The following is a 22,305-nucleotide window of genomic DNA, read 5'->3' as shown; positions in this document are numbered from 1 at the left end:
GGCTATTAAGTCAGTTATATTCGAAATCTTAATAATTTAAGAACAAATAAAGACAATTTAAGAGAAGGATTAAGTTGAAAAACATACTTCAATATCGAAGAACAAAGAGCTCTAATAACAAAGGGCAAAAATCTTCTTTTAATCATTACATCATCGAAGTACTACTATGACAGAAACCATATTACAGTCAAAACTGGCATGAGCAAGATAAAACGGAAAACGCAATTCCCAACTGTGTGTTTCCTGATATAAATTTTACGATGGGGGTAAAAACCACCGCGTCTTCATGATGCCCTGGTAGCAAACGTTCGCCAAAGGTGCAGTAAACGCGAAAGTAAACGCAAAATAGTGCGTTTTCTTTTATGTTATGGAGATTTGGCCGCGATAGCGTGATTTTTACTGCTTCCTACCGACAATGGATTCGGAATTCGATGGATGAGAATCGAATGGGAGTTCTCGAGTACGATTGAGACATTTACATCGACTGCGAGTTATTCATCCACTTGTAAGCAATTTAAAAGGATTATTTTACAATTCACTACTTCTTTGATGATTAATATATATATTTTTTTACATTTATCTTTTAATAAATAGAATTGGGAAACTTTTTAAAATTCTTTTATTAAAAAAAAAGAGTATGAGCCATTCGAAATGAGAACACTCACAGATAAAATTAATCAAATCTATGAAAGAGACGAAGTTCTAGTAATGAAATTTATATTAATTCCAATTTCGAATATAAACATTGGAAATTTAAATATACTGAAATCTAAAGTTAAAAAGTTATTTAACATTTTATTAGGACGCGCTCTCGGCGATAAGCGGAGTGTAAACAAAAAAAAGCAGGGGTCTTAAACTAAAGTGTCGTTTGCAAGTTGTCTCGAGTCGTAAACCTCGTGACACTGATTCTTGATGGACAATTTGGGAGTTACCAGTGTTGTAAGCCCTCGTCGCCGAGTCTCGGGCAATGTGGATTTGTTTTACGATATTTCAAGATGTTAACCCCGTGTTGATTGATTTTCAAACTGCAGAATGTTAATAGATTTTGAATGTTAGACGTTTTAGAAAAAATAATCACTGATTTGTGTGATTTAAAAATTCTTAGGGTGATTTGCACCAGTCACTTAACCGACGACGCGACGTTTAGACTAAATGGCGTACTCTGCGTTTTTCTGAGCACGTTAACGTCAAAGTTAACTGGCGCAACCCACTATAAATAATCATTAATTAAAAAAACGAAAAAAAAATGTTTTCTCAATTTATAAATGCCAAAATACACTTAATGAAATCTTGCGACCAGGTTAGCAGAGCCATAGAGGAGCGCCGACCCTCCACACTAACACATGCCGCTCTGGTATTTTCATTTGGCGTCACAGGTGACTGTAACGTAATTGCCAGAATAACGTCGGTTATTGCGTGCCTAGCTGTCGACGGTAAGAGGGACTAGGGGACCAGAGGCCACTTAGCCCTTCGGTATGGTACAAATGTTATTATTTGACAGGCTTTTAGTCAAATATTGGTCATTGTCAAATTCGAGACAATATCTCTTTTTTTACACAAAATTTATTATAATTTTTTAAACTGGTTGCATACCAAAGTGGTCTTTATTTTCTCCTTGCAAATGTAAATAAAACAATACATGTATGACCTGCACTGCTTTACGTGCATTATACCTAAACATACAATTTGGGAAATCCTCACAGTTTGTACTTCAAATTTATTTATCCAGATTCCGCTACTGGTATAAATCCGCTGTGAATAGCACTCCAGCCTAAATAAAGCCTGCAAATTGTTATTCTCTCGCGACATACGGAGGGATTCGTCATAGCGTTTTGATGGGCCGTTCCAAGCCTTCTGTGCTCCCGGCACAAAGAGTTGTATACAGAAGTACAGCTCTGGAAAATATTTTCACAAGTGCTCTATCGTCATCGTTATTTCATCTATATCTTGTCTTTTACGATGGTAGATATGGGAAAATCACCCTTTCTGACTTTGTAGCTATCCTTCTATGTATCATTATTCTGTGACCCTGGTCTTACGAGGGATCCTCAACTTTACTACCTCCTAACCCAGATTCACGGCGTTTTTATTTGTCACTTACAGCTCGTTCCAACTCTCATTGATTCCTGAGAGCCTGGTACTCAATATGATGCTCCGTCTCCATATTTTATTATTTTACTAGCTGTTCGCCCCAGGCGCGGCTGTTACGGTATTACCCCTTGAGTTTTATTACGTTAGTATGATTATTCTTTTACGTTCGCCTCCAATTTTACGATTTTGTTCGGTGTTTTGACAAGTAAACTTCATGTAAACGTGTTTCCTTAGCTTTGTTTTGATGATAGATTTATTTTTTAAAGGTTTATAGTATCGTAAACAAACGAAAAAAGTTTTTAGAGCAGCTCATATAAGGTATTTTTTAAAGGCTTGATGTATTTTGATGATCGAATTTTTTTGCAAAGCAGTTGTTATCGGTTTACCAATCGATTCTAAATTCGATTTCCAGTGTAAGTAAATAATAACTCTACAAAGTAGACAAAGGTAATAAATTATTATTTACTTTATTTCTTTTTTATATTATTATATACACAAGTGTAGCTAAATGAAGCACTTTTAGTGGTCAATTTAAATCGATTGCCTAATTATTGTCAAGATACAATTTCCTCGAGTCAATCATTGTCTATGGACATCCAACAACACAAAAGCGGCCACATCGGACGTTGCAACAATGGCTTATAGCCTATAGCCTAGATTAGAGGGCTCAGTCTGGATTACCCTGATATGTAGTCAATAGATTGGATATTGTCGAGGTAATTATTGTCTCATTGGGTCAGATTAGGCTAATGCATCGTCTTAAATTGTTATTTATGAAGCTTGTATTCATATAAATTAACCGACAGTATGTACATTTATTCTGGATTCAATTAAAAGTGTCATTTTCAATCTGAAATACGATTCAGATTGAAAATATTTTTCGTAGGAGGAAAATAACGAAGAAAACCTGGTTACAGAAGAAGTGTTATAATTGAATCATTGCTCTTCTCACTAACAATAAACATAAGTGAGTTAAGTACTTATTTATTCGAATCCAATATTGAAAGTAACGGTTACTTAGTCACCAGGCGCACATAACATTGATGCAAATGTCCCATAATTACATTAGACTCGCAGCGACAAGGTTATATCCGGGTTGTATCAAATTGAAACGACTGCCTCCGCCGCGCCTCTGGGACCTTGTCGAATTAATGGACGCGCCCCTAATTGAGATTGTATGGAGATGCAAATTTGGCAAAGAATGGTGGAAATGCTATCTCCTATTGTTAAGATCCTAGTACTTGTAATTGATAAGGTGTCATTTGAAATTCAAATTTTAATGCCCTCTGGAGCCTTGAAGAGATTTTCCCTTACTCTGTCGAGTTGTCACAGTCTCGAAATAAGTTCAACGCACAAATTCGAAGTGACAGACAGATAAACAGTTTTTATCTTGGAGCTACTTGAGCATACATATTCATTACTACGGTTTCCCACGAGGTCAGAGGTGGAGGTATTTTAAATGAAATGTGACTGAAACGCTACAGGTTCGCTGGGTACTTTAAGATGTTTGTATAAAGTCGAAGATGTCACAGTAGTATGCAGTGTTTAACATGAGTTTACAAAGGTTCTATGAATAGTTAATAGATCCTCGGCTAGGAGGTTTAAGATTCTTGATACTTGCGACATAGATAATGTTACAATGTTACGAGTTGCTATATTGGACTATATGAGGAAATATGATAATTTTCAGAGTATACACAAATAGACAAACTCCATGTATCACGAGGGTTACAAACTTTTTTTAAAATACTATAACAATTCGCTACAACTCGACAGATCGTAACTCTGACATCCCCTATCCCCAGTCCCGATAACAAATTCATGTCTACCTCTAAACAAAATTGACCTAGTTATACATATTTTTACTTACTTCACTTATGCCCGCCGGATACGGCTCATGTTTAATTCCGTGTAGAATATAAAATGTACATAGAATTGCGAGCTGCCTTCGGAAACGCCTGAATTTATCATTACCCTGTACTTTACAGCCGTTAGTTGTGGAGTTGTTTTATCCCCAATAATGTTAAACTCTTGGTGTCTTATGGAAGCCTGGTTGAATAAATCCATAATCAATTAGACGAATATTGAAAGATGATTTACTGAGGTCATCCACAGAGCAGAAAACTTATGTTATCTAATTTATTTTTTTTTACTTTTTTAAATCTCTACGTCTATGGTTCTATCCTTTGCTAAATGTTACTTAATAATAATATTATTTGTGTTTGAATAACTAAGAATATCTCAAAAAAATAACTGCTTCAATTTCATTTTTTTTAAGAATTAAATCAAAAGACAATTTTAAAAGCCATTGACAACCATTATTATTGTAATTAACTCCTTAGGGAATTCTGCTAATTGCTATGTATTCCTTCATCGTTAAAAGGGTTCGCTTGCAGGGCTTGACCCTCAGCCAATCAGGAGTGCTTACCATGCAAATAGTTCATTTGGACCAGGCGATCATAAATCTGGAGGATAATAAAGAATTTACAGAGTATATTGCTCTCCCGAGGCCTAGGGGTGCCATGGGTTAGGCGATTTTTTAATTAATTTTAAAATAGTGAGGAATATTTTGCCAACGCTATTACGGTAATCTCTAAATATTGATTCGATAATGAATACGGTTTATTTTTATCGATTTTTAGGTTCCAACCACAAAATGAATACACTTACTTATCTGTAGACTTCTAATACGATACAGATATTTTGCAGATTGTATTTAGTCTATTTATATTTTCTTTACAAAGATAACTTTCCTATTCATAAGAAAATCCTTCACTAGTGATAAGCACTCATACGAAACCACACAACATAATAACAAACATAAAACAAGTAATAACCTTAGTCAAATAGTCACTTGAATACACTAACTTTTAATCCCCTCATCTTAAACAAAAACCCTTAACGTGTCGCTTGGGACGTTCCTACCAGTAGCGCGGCTCTCTCTCTCTAATTTAGTGGGTAAACTCCAGGACAAATTCGGACATTTTAGTTTCAGCCCTATGGTTTTAAATAGGGCTGACTCTGAAGTTTTTTAAATAGCCCAGGCGTTTTCCCGTCTCTGTCTAATCACGATATAGTGAGCAATCAGCCCCAGAGCTCGCCACCTGTTTACACAGAGGGACAGACAACCCTTCCTAATGGTTTTAGTGTACGTAAAAATGTTTAAGTCGCATTAACTCTCGATGTTTGACCGGAACAATGTGTTCGTATGAATTTTTAATTTTCGATTGTTTTGGGGAGCTATCAAAGGGTTGATTTGTTTGATGTTGCTGAGATGGTGTGGTGTCAAGAAACATATACTGTTAAGTGGCACAAGAGTACTTTTTGGGCTATATAAAAGGTAGAATTTTAATATAAAGAGCCCTTGTGGAAATAATGGGATGGGTACAATTTTCATACAATATTGCTATTAAACACCATATTGTTCTGTTTCATCGGTGAACTGTTAAGAAAGTATAGTTATATAAAAGTAGTTACTTATATTCTTTTTACGTTCTTAAAATGTCGGTCAAAATTATAATTACAGGCTTTTATAATTGTATAGCGGCACCCGGACATCAGAGCCATGTGGCAGTCACCGCTGAAATAGACAAAAGGCGTCTTCACTGTCGACCTTTTGACCCCGTCAGTTCTCGAGAGCTGTCACGGAGATACTAGGAATGCAAAAGTTTAGAGATGGTTATTTTATTTATTTTATTCATAAGTATATTTACACAATATAAAATTTTATATTAGTCTTTAAAAAAATGGAGTAGAGAAGTATTCTGTAAACATAATCACGTTATCAGAAATGTCTGGATCAATTTTATATTATGTTGTTCTCTAAGAACAAAATTCTAATTCATTATCATACATATAAACTTTTTAATTACATTGATCCCAATGTAAATTAGCATTTTAAACAAATAAATATATTAGGACAAATCACACAGATTGAGCTAGCCCCAAAGTAAGTTCGAGACTTGTGTTATGGGATACTAACTCAACGATACCATATTTTATAACAAACACCTATACAGATAAACATCCAAGACCCGGGCCAATCAGAAAAAGATCATTTTACATCATGACCCGACCGGGGATCGAACCCGGGCCCTCTCGGTTCAGAGGCAAGCACTTTACCACTGCGCCACCGAGGTCGTCTATTATAACATTAAAATATATGAAATGTTTAAGTCTTGGCAGAGTGATTCTCATGTCTATCATACGTTTAATTTATCACATCTAAATGAGATTCTTCCAAACATTATTTTTAATCTACACTATAACACTCCATCTAGACTTTTCTATATTAGATCTATTGAAAGATCTTTCCACTCATTAGTTCGATACTCTTGAGTGCTTATTAAATAAAATTCATTTGACAGCTCGAGCATTTACAACGGTCATATTTGAGTGTTATTATTGCTATTAAAATAGCCACATTTTGATTAGACCATTATTGTCGGTGTATGCACGAGACACATATGGACAATCAGACAATTTGGAAGTCATTAAGATTTTTTTATTTTATTTTTTTCAATGTCATTCAATGTTTAATTACAATTAAATTATTTTGTATATATTTATTTATTTATTATTATTTGACCAAATACAGAATAATTTTATTGATAAGAATTTAACAACCAAATTTTATTGAAATAGATTTAGTACACTTTGCGATTGACGAACAAATATACAGTCATATAATATTGCGCATTTATACGGTATTAGACTTATTTTGATAGTGAAATTTGCTAAATATTATTTTAAATATTATTTTAAATATTATTTGATGATATTGCCTTCGCACTATCTGGAGAACATATAATATAATATACTATATTTTTTACAATTCATCTCACCGACTATAAGTTGCTGCTTTCCGAACTCACAAATTTTGTCCACTTTTTTTTGCTGGCAACATTGCTTCGAGCTGTCAGACTGTACTGTACTGTCACATTTCTTTTGTTCTGTTCTATTTTCAAACGTAGGTAATTAGATCATCACATAATTTTGTTTTTAATTTCATGCTGTGTTAGAATTGCGAAGCAATTTTATACGTGACTTCCCTTGGTGTAATATATTTATGAGATGTGAAATACACAGACTTATTTCCACATAAATTATTGAATTATTGATTAAAATATCAAGAAAAGCCTAGTCTGCCTATGAGGCGACTCGTACCAAGTCTCATTATCAAGTGAATTTAATACTATCCTACAGTGCAGGGTCATAAAATACCGTATTTTATGCCATTCAACTAAAGATAATCATTATTCCGGACCGGTATCACCAGATCCCCTGCGATCGCAAAATACGAGACGGAATTATGATTTTTATGCGTGCGAGAGTAGGAGGGAAGATGTCGGAGGTGTCAGATTATGGTGGATGATTGGTTAGAAATGCGTTGGCTGTAAGGACCAACAAGAGGTTTATGTCAATCGCCAATTTTATGCGTTTTGCGTTTCGTCCAATGAAATGTTCGTAATGAGATGACTCTGTTTGGGCCGATGCGAACTTTAACGGAATATTGTTTATAAATTCTAAAATGAATACGTATTTTTGGTTTCGAATTTCTAATAAGAAATTTATATTTATTGGATTGTTTTTGTTTGTTTGTAAACTCTTTATTGTACGAAGAAAACACATACAGAGAAAGCAGTTTTTAGTTTTTTTTTTGTTTTAAGTTTTTTTTTGGTTTAAGTTTTTGTTTTAAGGATTAACAAAAAAAAAATAGAGACAGAAAAATGTTATATACGGGCATAAACTGGGCATAAACATTTATTACTCTGGCATAAACCCAATTTTCAGAGGGGTTTGCGCCCGGGCTGATTACAACCGAGAATTTTAAGAGAGAGAAAATTTATACCTTGTTATATAGCAACAAATACACATAACCTAATACCTCTATCTATACACATAAAAGAAGTTTTAAAAGTACATACCAATTATTTACTTGTAGTATCGTTAACCCTGTGTCCTGTGCTAATTGTTTTTTCTGGTCTTCTGACGGGTACGGATGCTGAAACAAACAGATAAACAAACATTAGATTAATCTCTAAGTATCTGCCAACTTTAACGGAGGCAGGCAGCTCCCGCCTGGCTCTGGCAGAAGGGGCAAATCCAAGAAGTTGGCTTGATGTCGTCAAGGATGATATGTGTGACAATGGTCTGCGAGTACTAAGGACGCAGAATACTGTAAGAAGTGAATGAAAACGTAGGAAAATGGACGACAATATGTCGTATTATTTTTAAAACCATTTCGAATTTCATAAATCGAACTAATGGTGACCATTTAGTTTGGACCAATTAGTTTTGGAATGGTATCCATTTCATGAACACTAAAAAGAAGTTTTATTGTTATGACGTCTGTATACGTTAAGTGTCCTGCAACGTGGTAATTATAGTGTGATACATAACGGTAGTGGTGTGTGTGTGAAGGTGATCTTCTTCTTCTTTACGTGTCGATGGCAAATCAACGCTCTATTGGGTGCTACCTAAATATATTCTTGTCAGAATCAAGCCACTTTGATGGCTTCATCGGAAGCTGCCATTAAGTCGGACCGAGTATACCATGTTGGCAAATCCAATGGGGGAGGTGGTAATAGTAATTATGACTAATGGTAAAATAAATCAATAAATATATTAGGACAAATCACACAGATTGAGCTAGTCCCAAAGTAAGTTCGAGACTTGTGTTATGGGATACTAACTCAACGATACTATATTTTATAACAAATACATATATAGAGAAACATCCAAAACCCGGGCCAATCAGAAAAAGATCAATTTCCATCATGACCCGACCGGGGACCGAACCCGGGACCTCTCGGTTGAGAGGCAAGCACTTTACCACCGAGGTCGTCAAAAAAAAGAAGGTAAATAGAGAAAAAAAAATCGTATAAAATCAAAACCACGCAAAGACGATGTTTGTAAACAGATCTGCAAAGTATGTGTGTGCCCTGTGTATGTGTGAATGTAGGTAGGAGGGAGCTAAAAGACAAATGGATTTTTAAATAGGTCTAAAACTGGACCATTTTTGCCCCAGGTTGTTTTGTGTACTCCAATTATAGGCGTTTCAGACTTTAAATCTACTTAATTGTGTTCGACGGAGTGGTACAAATTGTGCAAACAGAATTAAGGATGGTTAAAAATCGTATACATGTGACTTTTTGCTTATATTTTTTACAGATTTTCACAGACTAAATGGATTCCTTGATCAATTACACGATATTTCAGACGTAAAAAGTTTTAGACATAAAACGTATTGTTGAAATTGTGTCTGTGGCGTATTAATTAAGTTTACAGGAAATCCAGCTTAGATTTATGTTTGATAAACATGTCTCGTATAGATTTTCTTCTAATTTTTAAGTATTTTATGTACCTAACCATATTAGGTTAGGTACATCATATACTTTGTTTGAGATAACTATTTCATCTCACACAAGGCGACCGACGTGTGAAGTTCAACTATAAAGAAATAAGGAATATACATATGACAAGTCACATGACATGTCGTTTCAATAAATAATACATTAATTTATAGACATTACACAGTGCCAGGACGACATAGGTACGCAGCACGTACGGTATCTAATGTTATTGGTTTTTGCCGTGCAAGTTGCAGGGTACGGCCCCCCGAGACTTCTCTATTTTATAGGGCCCTGGTACCTCCACATATAATTTACAAGCACGACGAGTAAATTATCAAGTTTCTATTTCTCCAACCGAGAATAGCTACTATGAAAAAAATATACACAAAGCTATTGAGAAACATGAATATATTGAGATGAAAATAAGACATATCTTCAATATCCAATAACACAACTCATTATTGAAAATGCTAAGATTTATGCACCGCATTATAATACGACGAAAAACAGTCGTCTCCAGTCGTGAACATTACCGAACAATCTATAAACACTCCAATTTGTTCGGTTATCACTCGAACCCTTCCGATGCGGCCGTAAATCTAAATGAGCTTTGACTTCGCCATTTTGGTTCTCGTAAAAACATGTCATAAAAATAAAAGCGTATGGGGTATTACTCAAGCAAGGTAGCTCCCTGATGCGCGGGAGTGTTTCTCAATAATGTATTCATAGTAAAAATTACACGTAAAAGGAGTTTGCAATCCTATTTCGAAGGGGTGCAGCGGCGAATTACGCTTGAGGAATGTTATGTGTCGTGAATCTTTTTGTTGCTCTTATTCAGTGTCGATAAAATTGGATATTTAATGGTGGATCTTTGGGCTGTAAAAATGAGCTTATTATCGGCGATGAGCTGTTCCACAAATCGTGTGGTTTCCGACTTCGCCACGGGGAGCCATGTTATTTATTCGCGGACGAGATTTCCAAGTTAATAATAAATAGTATTAAATGCTGCGCAATTAAAAATTACTGCGAAGTGCCGGTTGTGCGGACTCGTTGCACCATCGCACGGGAAAACTAAAGAAAATAAATAAAATTGACGTTTATTGCTAATAAATTTCTTATTCCGTTATTATAACTATATTATCGTGGATGTGACAATTAATACTAGCAAAGTGCCCCAGCAGATTCACAAGTTGATTTCAATTACATTTGCGTCACTTTTATGTGGCGAAAACAATCTTGCCAAAGATGGTTTGGACAGGCGAAAGGACAACAATCTTCGAAATATTAACGTTTGTCTTTTAAGCTGTAATGCTACCGGGAACACACTCACATAGGATAGAGTAATTGTATAAAGCTTTATTATCATAATTTCAGCTGAGTTCGCTGTCCATAGCTGAGCATAGAATCCCTTTGCGTACGCCACCCTCCTCTGTCTGTCTGAGTCCTGTGCCTCTCTCATCCATGTACAACCTGCAACTTTCCTTATATCGTCCGCCTATCTCATTGCAGGTCGTACGACAATACTTTCACCTCTCCTAGACCCAGATATGTTATTGTGTATCATTTTTGGGGACCTTACAGCGAAATATAGGACGATTTTTTTATATACTTACCTGTGTTCAGATTTTGTATACTACGTATATTTGATCGAGCACTTGTTTCGACAATGGAAAGAATTTTATGTTTATTTAATGGCACACACCGTTTTTACCTATCATATTAACTTTTTTATTTTTAGGCGGTGTTGTAATTTATTTTGGGCTTTATTACAATTATGGGACGGTTTATTTTGTAGGTTCAGATGGGGCGTCAGTTGAGTAAACGCGGGCGTTACTGGTTTGTTTAAAAAGAGTAGGTTTAATTTAGATGCGGTTAGTGAAATAGGCGAGTTTACTGGCAGGTAATTTGGTGGTGCTATCAGACACCCAATCTATTATATAACCCTTTGAAATATTTGTATCTGGACGAATTATGTACATATATGTAGATTGTAAGTGACAATTTATCTCAATTTAATCTGATGTCATTTTATAAGTTTTTTAATATGCTATTATTAAGATTTACACGCTGTTAATATCGGCTAAATAGGCTTGTTCTAAACCATTATGTGAATATTGTGCTACCAACTCTATATAAGCAAATAAAAATTATTTATTTATCCTAATTATTAATTGACAGCTGTCAATTTTTGATGTGAAACAAGAACGTAGGAATAATTTACTATACCCATAATTTGATTAATATAGTGTAATATAATTATCACGTCTCTCTCATCCGTACGTATAGTTGGTTACTTCCTTAGCATTAAAGAGTCTAAACCCAGAAACCTCTGCTATAATTTCGATCGATGTTCAGTACGCTGAAGTAAAATAAAGTTTTATAATACAAGTCAATTAGAAACATTAAAATAATTTCTAAATCTTACGTAAAAATGTGCCTAGTGACAGTCCAATTTCTGAAGAACTGCTTTGATTTTTGTGTTGTGATCGACTACATAGTATAAAACAAAGTCGCTTCCCGCTGTCTGTCCCTATGTATGCTTAGATATTTAAAACTACGCAACGGATTTTGTTGCGGTTTTTTTCAATAGATAGTGCGATTCCTGAGGAAGGTTTAGGTGTCCAATTTATGATGGTTTTACCTGAGCAAAGCCGGAACGGGTCACTAGTTAGATAGAAATAATTTTCTCAGTGCAATTTCAATTCGCTCAATCTGAAAACGAATGGTCAAAAATAGCCTCTTGGGAGGTCTGTCTATTTGTTGTTTCAGTTACGTGTCAATGGTTATTATGGAATTGCACTAATGCACCCATAATGCACGATATCTGAACAATAACCACAGGATGCGGTGTTTACGTTACGCCGACGTGTTTACGCCTTGCGTCCGAATTCGCTTGAAATAAAGCGGTTAGCCATTGTAGGGTTAAGATTAGCTGTTGCTCTCTAGAGAATAGTTTTCTTCGCAAATTTATAAGTAACTAGCGTTTTCCGCGTTTTTTTATAGCATAGCATCATAGGCAAACGAGTATCTATGCTTTTCATTTACCAATTCTTTATTGCATTATTTGCGTATGTAATCCTAACTCATATTATAAATGTGAGAGTAATATTGTTTGTTATCTCATCCATCACGTTCTATTTACTAGACCAATCTTCTTAAAAATTTGCATACATGTAGTTTGAAGTATGGAGAAGGACATAGGGTACCTTTCATCCCGGAAAAATAACTTATTCCGTTGGAAATTACCGCGGGCGAAGCCGCGGGCTAAAGCTAGTTATAAATGAACATGATTCCAGAATTTATTCAAATAATTATTATTATTTTTAAATTAGTTAAAAAGCACGTGTGACATGCCATAAGAATATCATCGCTTTCAATTAATATTGCCGGGAAAATATACTAAAACAGTTCAACTTAAAATCAATCCATAGATTTATTTCTTCTCGATTCTACCAATTCGCATTGGCCAGAACTTTTTCGCAGATGCTTTTTCGTATCACGATTCGACCCGCGCGTTTGTGGTATCGCAAAAAATATTATCAAAAATTTATGAAGCCTATTACGGGTGTTCAAAAAAAGCGAAATATGATAAACTCCCGCGGTCGCATAACGGGATTTGTCAAATTTATACTGCGCTGCGCTTTTTGCTGATCACTACCAATTATTTTTAATGCTAAAACGATACGTTGCGGGCGATCTGTGGTTTTTTTAGACGCTTGGACATTTTGTGCCCGTATGGTCATGAGCAGGGTTACAAGATGTTTTTTGGTCCAGTTTAGTTGGAGTGATGTTATTGTGAAAATCATGTATGCTTGAAGCACAAGTGTTTTTTTTTTCGTTTTTGTCAAACCAAATTGTTGTTCACTACATAGTATAAAACAAAGTCGCCTACCGCTGTCTGTCCCTATACATGCTTAGATCTTGAAAATTACGCAACGGATTTGAATGTAGGTTTAAAAAAAATATAGAGTGATTACCAAGGAAGCTGTAGATATATAATTTATTATAGTTTTTCCCGAGCAATGCCGGACGGGCGGGCTAGTTTTATAATAAAATGCAAAGTAAACTGATTTCATTAATTTCAGGTAAAGCATACCTAGCAAACAATTTATAACAAAACGATGTATGATTAGATAATTATAAAAACAAAAAAAAAGCGTGAAAATGAACCGATCTCTCAATAAAACCATGCAAACAAACTGGCACTACGCAGCCGTATGCACCAGGGCATCATAAATGTTATTGAGATATCAAATTTCGAAAAGCAATTCCGATCCGCCGTGACCCGAACGCTCGGCTTCGTGTAAATCACGAAAGCATTAAAATCACGATTATACCAGGCATAAGTTAGCTATAAATCCAGAATCGGCAGAGAAAAACGGATCGAATGTTAATAGACGGGCGAGGGTTCCGTTCAAAACAAATTGTTTTGAAAATTTCCTATCAAAAGTTTCGAATGGATAAGACTAGCTTTTGGCCGCGGCTCCGCCCGCGTGAATTTCCCACGGGGTCAGCTAAATGATTCGGGATGAAAGGTTAATATCTATGTTGATCCTTCTACGTACTTTAAACTACATGTATGCAAAATTTCAAGTATATAGTTTGAGTATATGTAGATAACAAACAAATAAACTTACATTCTAATTTATAATTTAGGATTGAAAAGCAGTCGGATAGGCGATTGGTATAGATTTCGTAGATACAAATTTATTTTTTAATTTATACAAAAATATACCTAATAAGTATTTCTAATGATGCCAAAAAGTACCAATTAAAATATGATAATTGATTAGGTCATATTGAGTATAAATAATACTAAATTATATGTCTAGATTTTTTATTACTGTCAATAATTTAGGACACGAAATTAAATACAGTATGTAAAGACTAAATACCTAAGTAACCTCCTATCTTATAAATAAAAAAGGTTCTATTTATCTACAACGGGTCCCTAAAAGGGCGTATCCTACGGAAAAGGGCCGCGAAAAATTCGCGTCTACTAGGGCACTATAAGTGCTATAAATCTCGCTTCGGAGTTGAGAAGAAACAATCCATTTGTTCGCACCTAAATCTATAGGGTTCGGTTCCAATGAGAATATGTAAATATTATACGAAGAACTAGCTGCGCCCCGGGGCTTCGCTCCCGTGGGAATTTCGAGATAAAAAGAAGCCTATGTGTTATTCCAAGATAATATATACCCGTGTATCAAATTTCATAATAATCTGTCTAGTCTATTTATAACTTTGGTAAAGTAACAAAGTATAATGGAAATAGATGACTTCAACAGATATTTGTGTGTCAGTCAATCTAAAAATACTAGTATTAGGTGTATACCTAATACTGGTATTTTTCAAGAATCAATATTGCAGTCAGATATTTCGCTGTATGGAGGGAGATACGGGGCGAATCAAAATTGGAGCACTGTCGAAGCGAAAATATGGCCAGAATCAAAGTCATATTTCCAATTTTATTAACGGTGCAAACAGCGCGATCGCTAGAACAACAGCTTTTGCCGAAATAATAAATCTTAGGGAATGCAAACGCGATGAAAAATTCAGTCGCCGGGATTCGAACTCCCTAATGATATGCGACGACGACACAGCTCCCGCGGAAAAGTGTATAGCGTATTTCACAATTTTCCCAACGTTCGGTGTTGCCATAACAATAATAATATATTCAGGGGCCCCGGTGATTTCCGGACGTGTCGTAAAAATCATACCGTCTCCAAGGAGCCCGCTATCATCCGACGCGAGAGCGCTCTTAGTCTCTGAACTGTGTGTTTCGCACCGCAAAGAATCTGCATGTATGTGATGGATTAAATTTTTCCCGCGTACGACACGTTGGATTGAACTAAATAATGCAACGACTTTACCCTTTACTACGTTCGGTATTTGAATTTGTTTCTCCAAAATGGAACGGAATAATAAATGTTTCGTTTTTATTTCAAATATCGAATAGAAATAAATAGTGTTGTTTAAAGCGGCAACTAGGACGAAAGTCGTTAGAGGGCAGGCCGACCACAAATAGATGTCAAAAAACTGGGGTCTCCGTGTATGGGGCCTTTATCTCTCACCGGGGACGCATAAAGGTGCGGAGGTGGCCCTAACCCTATCGAAGAGATGTGACCGCCTGATGGATGGCACTATCACAACCCTTCGTGAGTGTATCCTTCTGTTTTCTGCTCGCCGCGTCTCGTTGTTTATTTATTTTATGCTTTGTTTATGTGCGAACAAGCTGATCCCGGCGAAACTTTTATTTTGCCGACGCAAAACTAGAGTTCCTGTTTATCTTTTTTTTCTTTTTCCAGTGACATTTTAAATGGGATACTCTCCGCTCTCACATACGAAGATAATACCGATGTAAATTTAAAACTCGACGAAAATATCTCGGAGGATAACGGAAAGGGTTAATTGAACGACACCTGCCAATATTTTTTGTGGAACCTACTACGTTTTTACCATGAACGTACGATTCAATGGCGGATAAAGAATTCAAAGGCCCAATTTGGGAGTTACCGCTACAGGATAGGTTTTAAAATATGCAGATGTGTAATGGACAGCGAGTGGCGGCGTTTTAGCTATCCGAAATAGTTTTTGAATGTGACAACACTGGCTCTCGTGACGTGTTTGCAAAAATAATACCACTCGCATTGATAGGTTTACATTTCGAATTTGGATTGCGTTTTGCGGTTGTCCACGGCGCTGATGGAATTTAATTTTGAATTTCGACCAATGCAGCCGTCGGCGGTATGAATCGACGAATAGAAACAATGGCAGTGAGATGGTAAATGGCGTCGATACTAATCTCTGGAGCCGGAAGAGGCCGCGCTGACGGCTGTTCGGAAGCCGCAACTGGGCTAGGAAATGAGATAGGTGCGTTCACAACTACTAGTGTTCTATGCAAGCCTGGTACTGACGTCTGAAGCTTTGATGGAATTGGGACAATGAGGCGGAACACGTGAGCTGTTTAGCCGACTGTTCCGAGGGTAACAATCGCACAATGTTATTGTGTTTACATGCTTTGTTTGGAGCGTCTAACTCCTGACAAATTTTGCTGAAGTTCCTATCAAATTGACGTGTCAGTTGGAAATTTTATTCCTGGACTCCGCCACTTGACAGCTGATTGCAGGGTACATGCTATATATGAGAGAGATTTAGTTGAAATCTTGTGCAAATAAACAGTCTTCTTCCACTGTCGATTAAAAAAAAAAACATCGGCAAAGATCACAAGATTTATTTCATGCAAGTGACAGTAGTCTTTAATAAGCAAAAGAACTCGCGTTTCATTGATACCGCATAAATGGCATCACTCAATTACAATGAAGATCATATAAGGCTACAAACTCCAAGTTCAGCTGTCCAGGCAACTGAATGCAGTTGAGAAACAATATAGAATTTTGCATATCAATCGAGAGATCAAAGAGGGCCGTGTCATTAGGAGAGAATCGGAGTACGGCGGACGCGGCGGTGAGCTCAAACGGTTGCCGATAAATGTAAAATAAATGTAAAAGAAGCAATATTCATGAGAGCGACGGATGCTGAATGAAAGTCAGGGCAGAATGTTCAGGGCTGCCGATTTTGTAGCTTGAAGAGGTCTGCTGCATGGGAAATTCAAATTAAGAATGATTTATTTGACAGGTATAGATGTCCGTTCGAAGAGCAGCCAACCAGCCAAGGCGATTCGAATTTAGAATTCGTGTGATATTTCAAATTTTGAAAGCGGATTGCCAGCGCCTTTTTTATTTTACTTGGGATAATATACGTATATCTAATATTTACTTTCGAGTGGTATTATTTTATTGTATTACAAATATAGTATCACGTACCTTTTAAAACGGGTAGTCGGGTAATATCACTGTGTGATCACGGATCATTGCAACACAGTCCAAAACGTCGTGAGATGTAAAATGGTACGTGCGCGGTTCTTATTTATTAGGCAAATGTATTGATAAAAATAAAATCACTGAATCACTATAACCTGTGATATTGAGGATTGTAATTGTTTATTGCCACTGAACCGAGAGGTCCCGGGTTCGATCCCCGGTCGGGTCATGATGGAAAATGTTCTTTTTCTGATTGGCCCGCGTCTTGGATGTTTATCTATATATGTATTTGTTATAAAATATAGTATCGTTGAGTTGGTATCCCATAACACAAGTCTCGAACTTACTTTGGGGCTATCTCAATCTGTGTGATTTGTCCTAATATAAAAATAAATAAATAAATAAGGGAGTTTCAGATAGTGTTCCGGAACATTTAAACACCCATCATTTTTTCTTTATAGACATACAGATTTCTGCACATACAGCATCAGCGGACTTATCCTATGCAGGGATCTCTTCCAGTAAACCAGAAGGAAAATAAATCGATACAACGGAGGACGTTTTGACAAAGATTGCATTTTTTTACAATTGTATTCTTGATTTCACAGTAATCAGAAGTGGCAACCCTAGCTGACGTGAATTCAGCGCGTTTTGCATACAGCTCCGGGTAATAAATAACAGTAGGGTTGGCATTGTGGTGCACAGATTGCCAGGACCCGAACGATTGACAGATGTACTGGAAACCTTGCTTAGATGTTGTTTTCGGATCGTTTCCGATTTTTATAAAGTTCTCTTTTTTAAAAAGTTTTTATTTAGTTTCACCTGTCCCGTTGTTTGCTTGTCTGTCTGTAAACAAATCTCGCAAGTTAGATTTCTCCTACTTCCAGTAATTGTCCTACAGAGTTGAAATTTCCCACGTCGCTTCAGTTTCCATTCCATTATGATAAGAACGATATAATGGTGCACCAGGGATCGGCTCCCAACGAGGGAACTCCTCAACGGTTTGCAGCACGGACATTGGTTTTTTGTCAGGCGTTAAATGCAACAAGATCTCTTTGACTACAACAAAATCTGGCGAAAATGTCATTTTTGTTAAAAAAATTTTGTGAAAGCATTAATCTGTTGCCAAGTTTGATGCAATAAGATATCTGAAATCTTATAACTACAATAGCAACTGAAATATTATTGTGACAATACGAGTTCGGACTGTCTAAAGACATTAGTATTAAAGACAATAATTGTCTATTCAAGATAATACTATTAATTGTTATTTATTTTATGTCTACGGCTGTCTTAAACGACCGAAATTTCTTGCTTAATAAAAACAATATTTTGTTTAATTTCGTCAACTTGTAAATGATTAAAAGGAATATTTCACATTTAACATTAGAAGAATCACTTTTTTATTCTTCTTTTTACATATAAAATATTTAAAATAAATCCCAGAAAAAAGCAACTAAAACATGCGATTTAACTAAATTCAAACGCGATTCGCTTGTAAATTTCACGCATGTCGCGCATTGATTAGCGCCGCGGGCGAATAAATAATAATCGATGCATCGGTATCGCATTCGGATGAATCGAATCGGGGATAAACCACTCGCTCATTGCATTTACACAGTTCACCGCGTGTACTGAATACGAACGTTGCCAGTGTTACGAATTTATTGATTTCTTGTGTAAAACCAATGTTCTAATTTTGAATTCTGAATGTTTTAACTCTCAATATTTATAGGCACATAATATAATAAAGATTTAGATCGAGAAATAGTGTTCTATTTTGTTCACTGATCATTTTATGAATGTTAAATTAGATTTAGTTTCTTTTACATAATTATTAATTGTGAATTATTTTGCGATGTATTAAATTGCAAAATTGGACTAATGAACTACCAGAGGCGAATTATCGATCAGATTTATCGATCTCACTGTCACAGAATTTCCTGTATTCCCCTGAATTCTGAATGAAGAGTCTCGAAGCATTATTCTACTTGTATAAGTGAGATTCAGATATTGTTAGACCAGTTCGTCATATATCTTGTCACAGTAGGCATTTCTCTACGCTAGACACAAAGGACAATTACACACGTTCGCGCAATCTCACACTGCATCGCTCGTCCGCGGCCTCGCATAAACAGGCCGTATCTGGCGGCTGGCTGACAAATTTCATATCTAACAGATATCGATGTCGCGTAAATCATCGCGCGGTCTACGCCCGCCTTTATGTCGCCGCGTGATGTATTGGTGTGAACGCGGCTTTATTTTATGACGCGCTGTGTGAGGATGCGGTTTAAGAATGCTTTATGTATTTTGTTGTGTTTTACTAGAGTTTACGCATATAAATTTTATGGGAAATTAACGGTTTTTTAAACACTATTATGTGTGCTGGTATTTGGTGTGATTACACACAAAGGTAAATTTGTTTTCTCAAAAGGTTTTAATAATATTTTGCAAAAGCTTCCTAGTATTCATTTGCTGTAGCTACTAGGACAACATAAGCTATCAAGCGTACTGACGCTGAAGAGGCGGGAAGCCGCACCCCGCGGCATGGAATAGCAAATGTTTGTACAACACGTCCTCCCTGTTTGCCTGGTATCTATCCACAGTAAATATAGCTTCTGTATTTGTTGGTGTCCTGGTACTGCCTAACTCACAGAAACGTCGTTATTATTGGAAACGAGTGTTTTTTTTTGTTATAGGTGCAAAAACGATGGCTATGTTAAAAGTGAAGATCAAAATTAAATTTGAATTACGGTTTTAAAAGTAGGTAAGTTAGCAAAATCGAATGTTGAAATTTGATCTCATTGTTACTAAACTAGAGCAATTGTCTTAACAAGGCCCCGCCTCCTGTGTAGCTCTGTCACCCTGGTACGACTGTGACATCAGTGGGGCTTCCCGACAGATCGACGGCCCCGCCAAAGCGTTGTCAACTGCGGAGCCCGAGGACTGGGGCGGAGCACCCACCTCCACACGCTCTTTGATGAGTTGTCATTATGATTGGGATGACACATGCAACATAAACTCATATTATATAGTCAGCCGGGATATTGTGAAATTTGTAGTTGGTTGAAAAATAAATTACCTCATTCATCGCAATTTGTAGTTCAACACGAAAAAGTATTGGCTAAAAACGGCCATATTCTTTCGAAACTTGATTTCGTGAGTACTTTTTATTGTGGAAATAAACGTGTTGTGATTATCGCCGAACGAGAATTGATTGAGAAAAAAATAGCCTTGGAAAATATATTTTGGGCATTGAAATCCTTGCACAGGTGTCAAATCATCGATTTGTTTCCAATCTAACTTTTCAGTTTCCCTTAATCCAACAGACACGATGTAAACCTTGTCGCAAGGCGCCGCCAATCAGTCCGTCTGGACCTTTGATCCGTAACGTGTCCGGCGCCCTGACATCCCGATAAATCAGACACCCTGCCGATTCGGCCCGGGCCCGACCTATCGTGATCCGTGACGTAAGTAATGGCTTCGAAGATCCTTCAGTTACTAATTAACCAAGGAAATTAACAATTATTCAGTAATATATGACGATGGCAATAAGTCTTATCAAAACTCACGGAGAAGGATCATTTAAATTCACCAGTTTTGGCGGCCAATGGGAAGCAAATAAAAACTACAATATTTATGGATAATCAACCAATTACACCGCACTAAACAGCGATTTTCTCATGAATGGACCCCTCCAATTATAAAGCACGAGCCGTTTTAAAATACGTCCAAACATATTTTTTTCTAATCCTTCCCACGCGTTGAGCTTAAGCGTAATTACAGGTTCAGCTCAGTAATAACATATCACTTCAATAAAATTGTATATCATTTCGTTCTTTTTCCCGCGAACGCCTGGTGATTAGAGCGGCCATTTTGTGGGCGGGCACACCCGAAGGCGACACGATCCCTGATTCCATTTTCAAAAATAACACTAATCGGCAAACTGAGCACGCGCGGGAACTCGAAACGTGTGTTTTTCAAATTGAGAACGTCCTTTACCTATCTTACTGGGCGGGGATTTGACTACTGTCACATCTGACAGCTCTGATTGACATTTATAAATACTGCGAGTCAAGTGTTAGCTTGTTATATACGGAAATATACGAAACGTTTTTATTAAGATGACTTTTTGATGTCATCTTGACGAAATAAGAGTCTAACCTCAAAGTTGAGGAGCTAAGGTAGAGTTTCGCTCAACATAGTTGGTTCCGAATCTTCGAGATGTGAACGTTAATTAACTTGTGATTTCGTGAAGAGGGGCAGATGAGTGTATATTGGAACGTCAAAAATCAGTGTTTCTTTTACTTCTCATTTTCGGTCGATTCCAATATCCTCATGTCAAGAGGGAGACAGACAGCATCGGCGATCCAATGCCGGTTTCGAGGGATGAAATAGAAAACCGCCTATTTTTCTGGGAAATAGACGCGAAATTGGAATTTTCAATTTCGTTTTTAGTTGGTTACTTTGTGTTGCAAATGGCTGTTACATGTTCCGTCCATTTATTTTGATATGCCGCTACATTGTCATTCACGCTTATAATAACCATAAACATTTATGCTGCACAGTAAAGCTCTAAGTATGATATTCAATATATTCTACAGTAGCAAATTGCAAAAGCTCCCGGACAGAAGCTGCACGCAAGAATGCATCTAAAAAGTTTAATCCAAGAAACGAACAGAAAATCATTCATTCATATTCATAGTGGCGCAACGGAACGAAGCTTTCACGAAAATGGCTTCGTGTTTCTAGGAAGACTCCGAATGAGATGCATGAATATTAACACCGAGCGAGTACCAGGGAGACATAACTATATTAGAGCTACTAGTGTACAGTGCATGCCAACGGTAGGGGCACGTTTGAAGTTGCTGCGCCGCGCAACATTCTGAAATTTGACATTTTGACAGCACTCCGACGTCGGCTGCCTTTCCATCCCTCCTCTTCACACGCGGTGGTATCTAACTATTTTTATCCCTCTCGCACAATAATAACATTACGTATATGAGATTCCTGTTTCTGCTACGTCTGACTTCTGA

At 36.6% G+C, this 22,305-nt stretch overlaps 1 protein-coding gene across 8 annotated transcripts in view; it reads right to left on the bottom strand.

The window, feature by feature from the left end:
• hth (homothorax) overlaps positions 1-22,305 on the bottom strand; it is a 282,966-nt gene that overhangs the window by 62,319 nt on the left and 198,342 nt on the right. For all 8 annotated transcript variants that reach the window (XM_053757907.2, XM_053757911.2, XM_053757910.2 and 5 more), the window contains one exon: positions 8,019-8,095. In XM_053757907.2, coding sequence (XP_053613882.1) covers positions 8,019-8,095 — 77 coding nt within the window. The remainder of the gene's footprint in view (positions 1-8,018; positions 8,096-22,305) is intronic.

Source organism: Plodia interpunctella, chromosome 17 (assembly GCF_027563975.2).
Source record: "Plodia interpunctella isolate USDA-ARS_2022_Savannah chromosome 17, ilPloInte3.2, whole genome shotgun sequence".
Lineage (NCBI taxonomy): Eukaryota > Metazoa > Arthropoda > Insecta > Lepidoptera > Pyralidae > Plodia > Plodia interpunctella.
The sequence above is the reverse complement of the archived record's forward strand: the minus strand, read 5'-3'. Positions and strand labels throughout refer to the sequence as shown.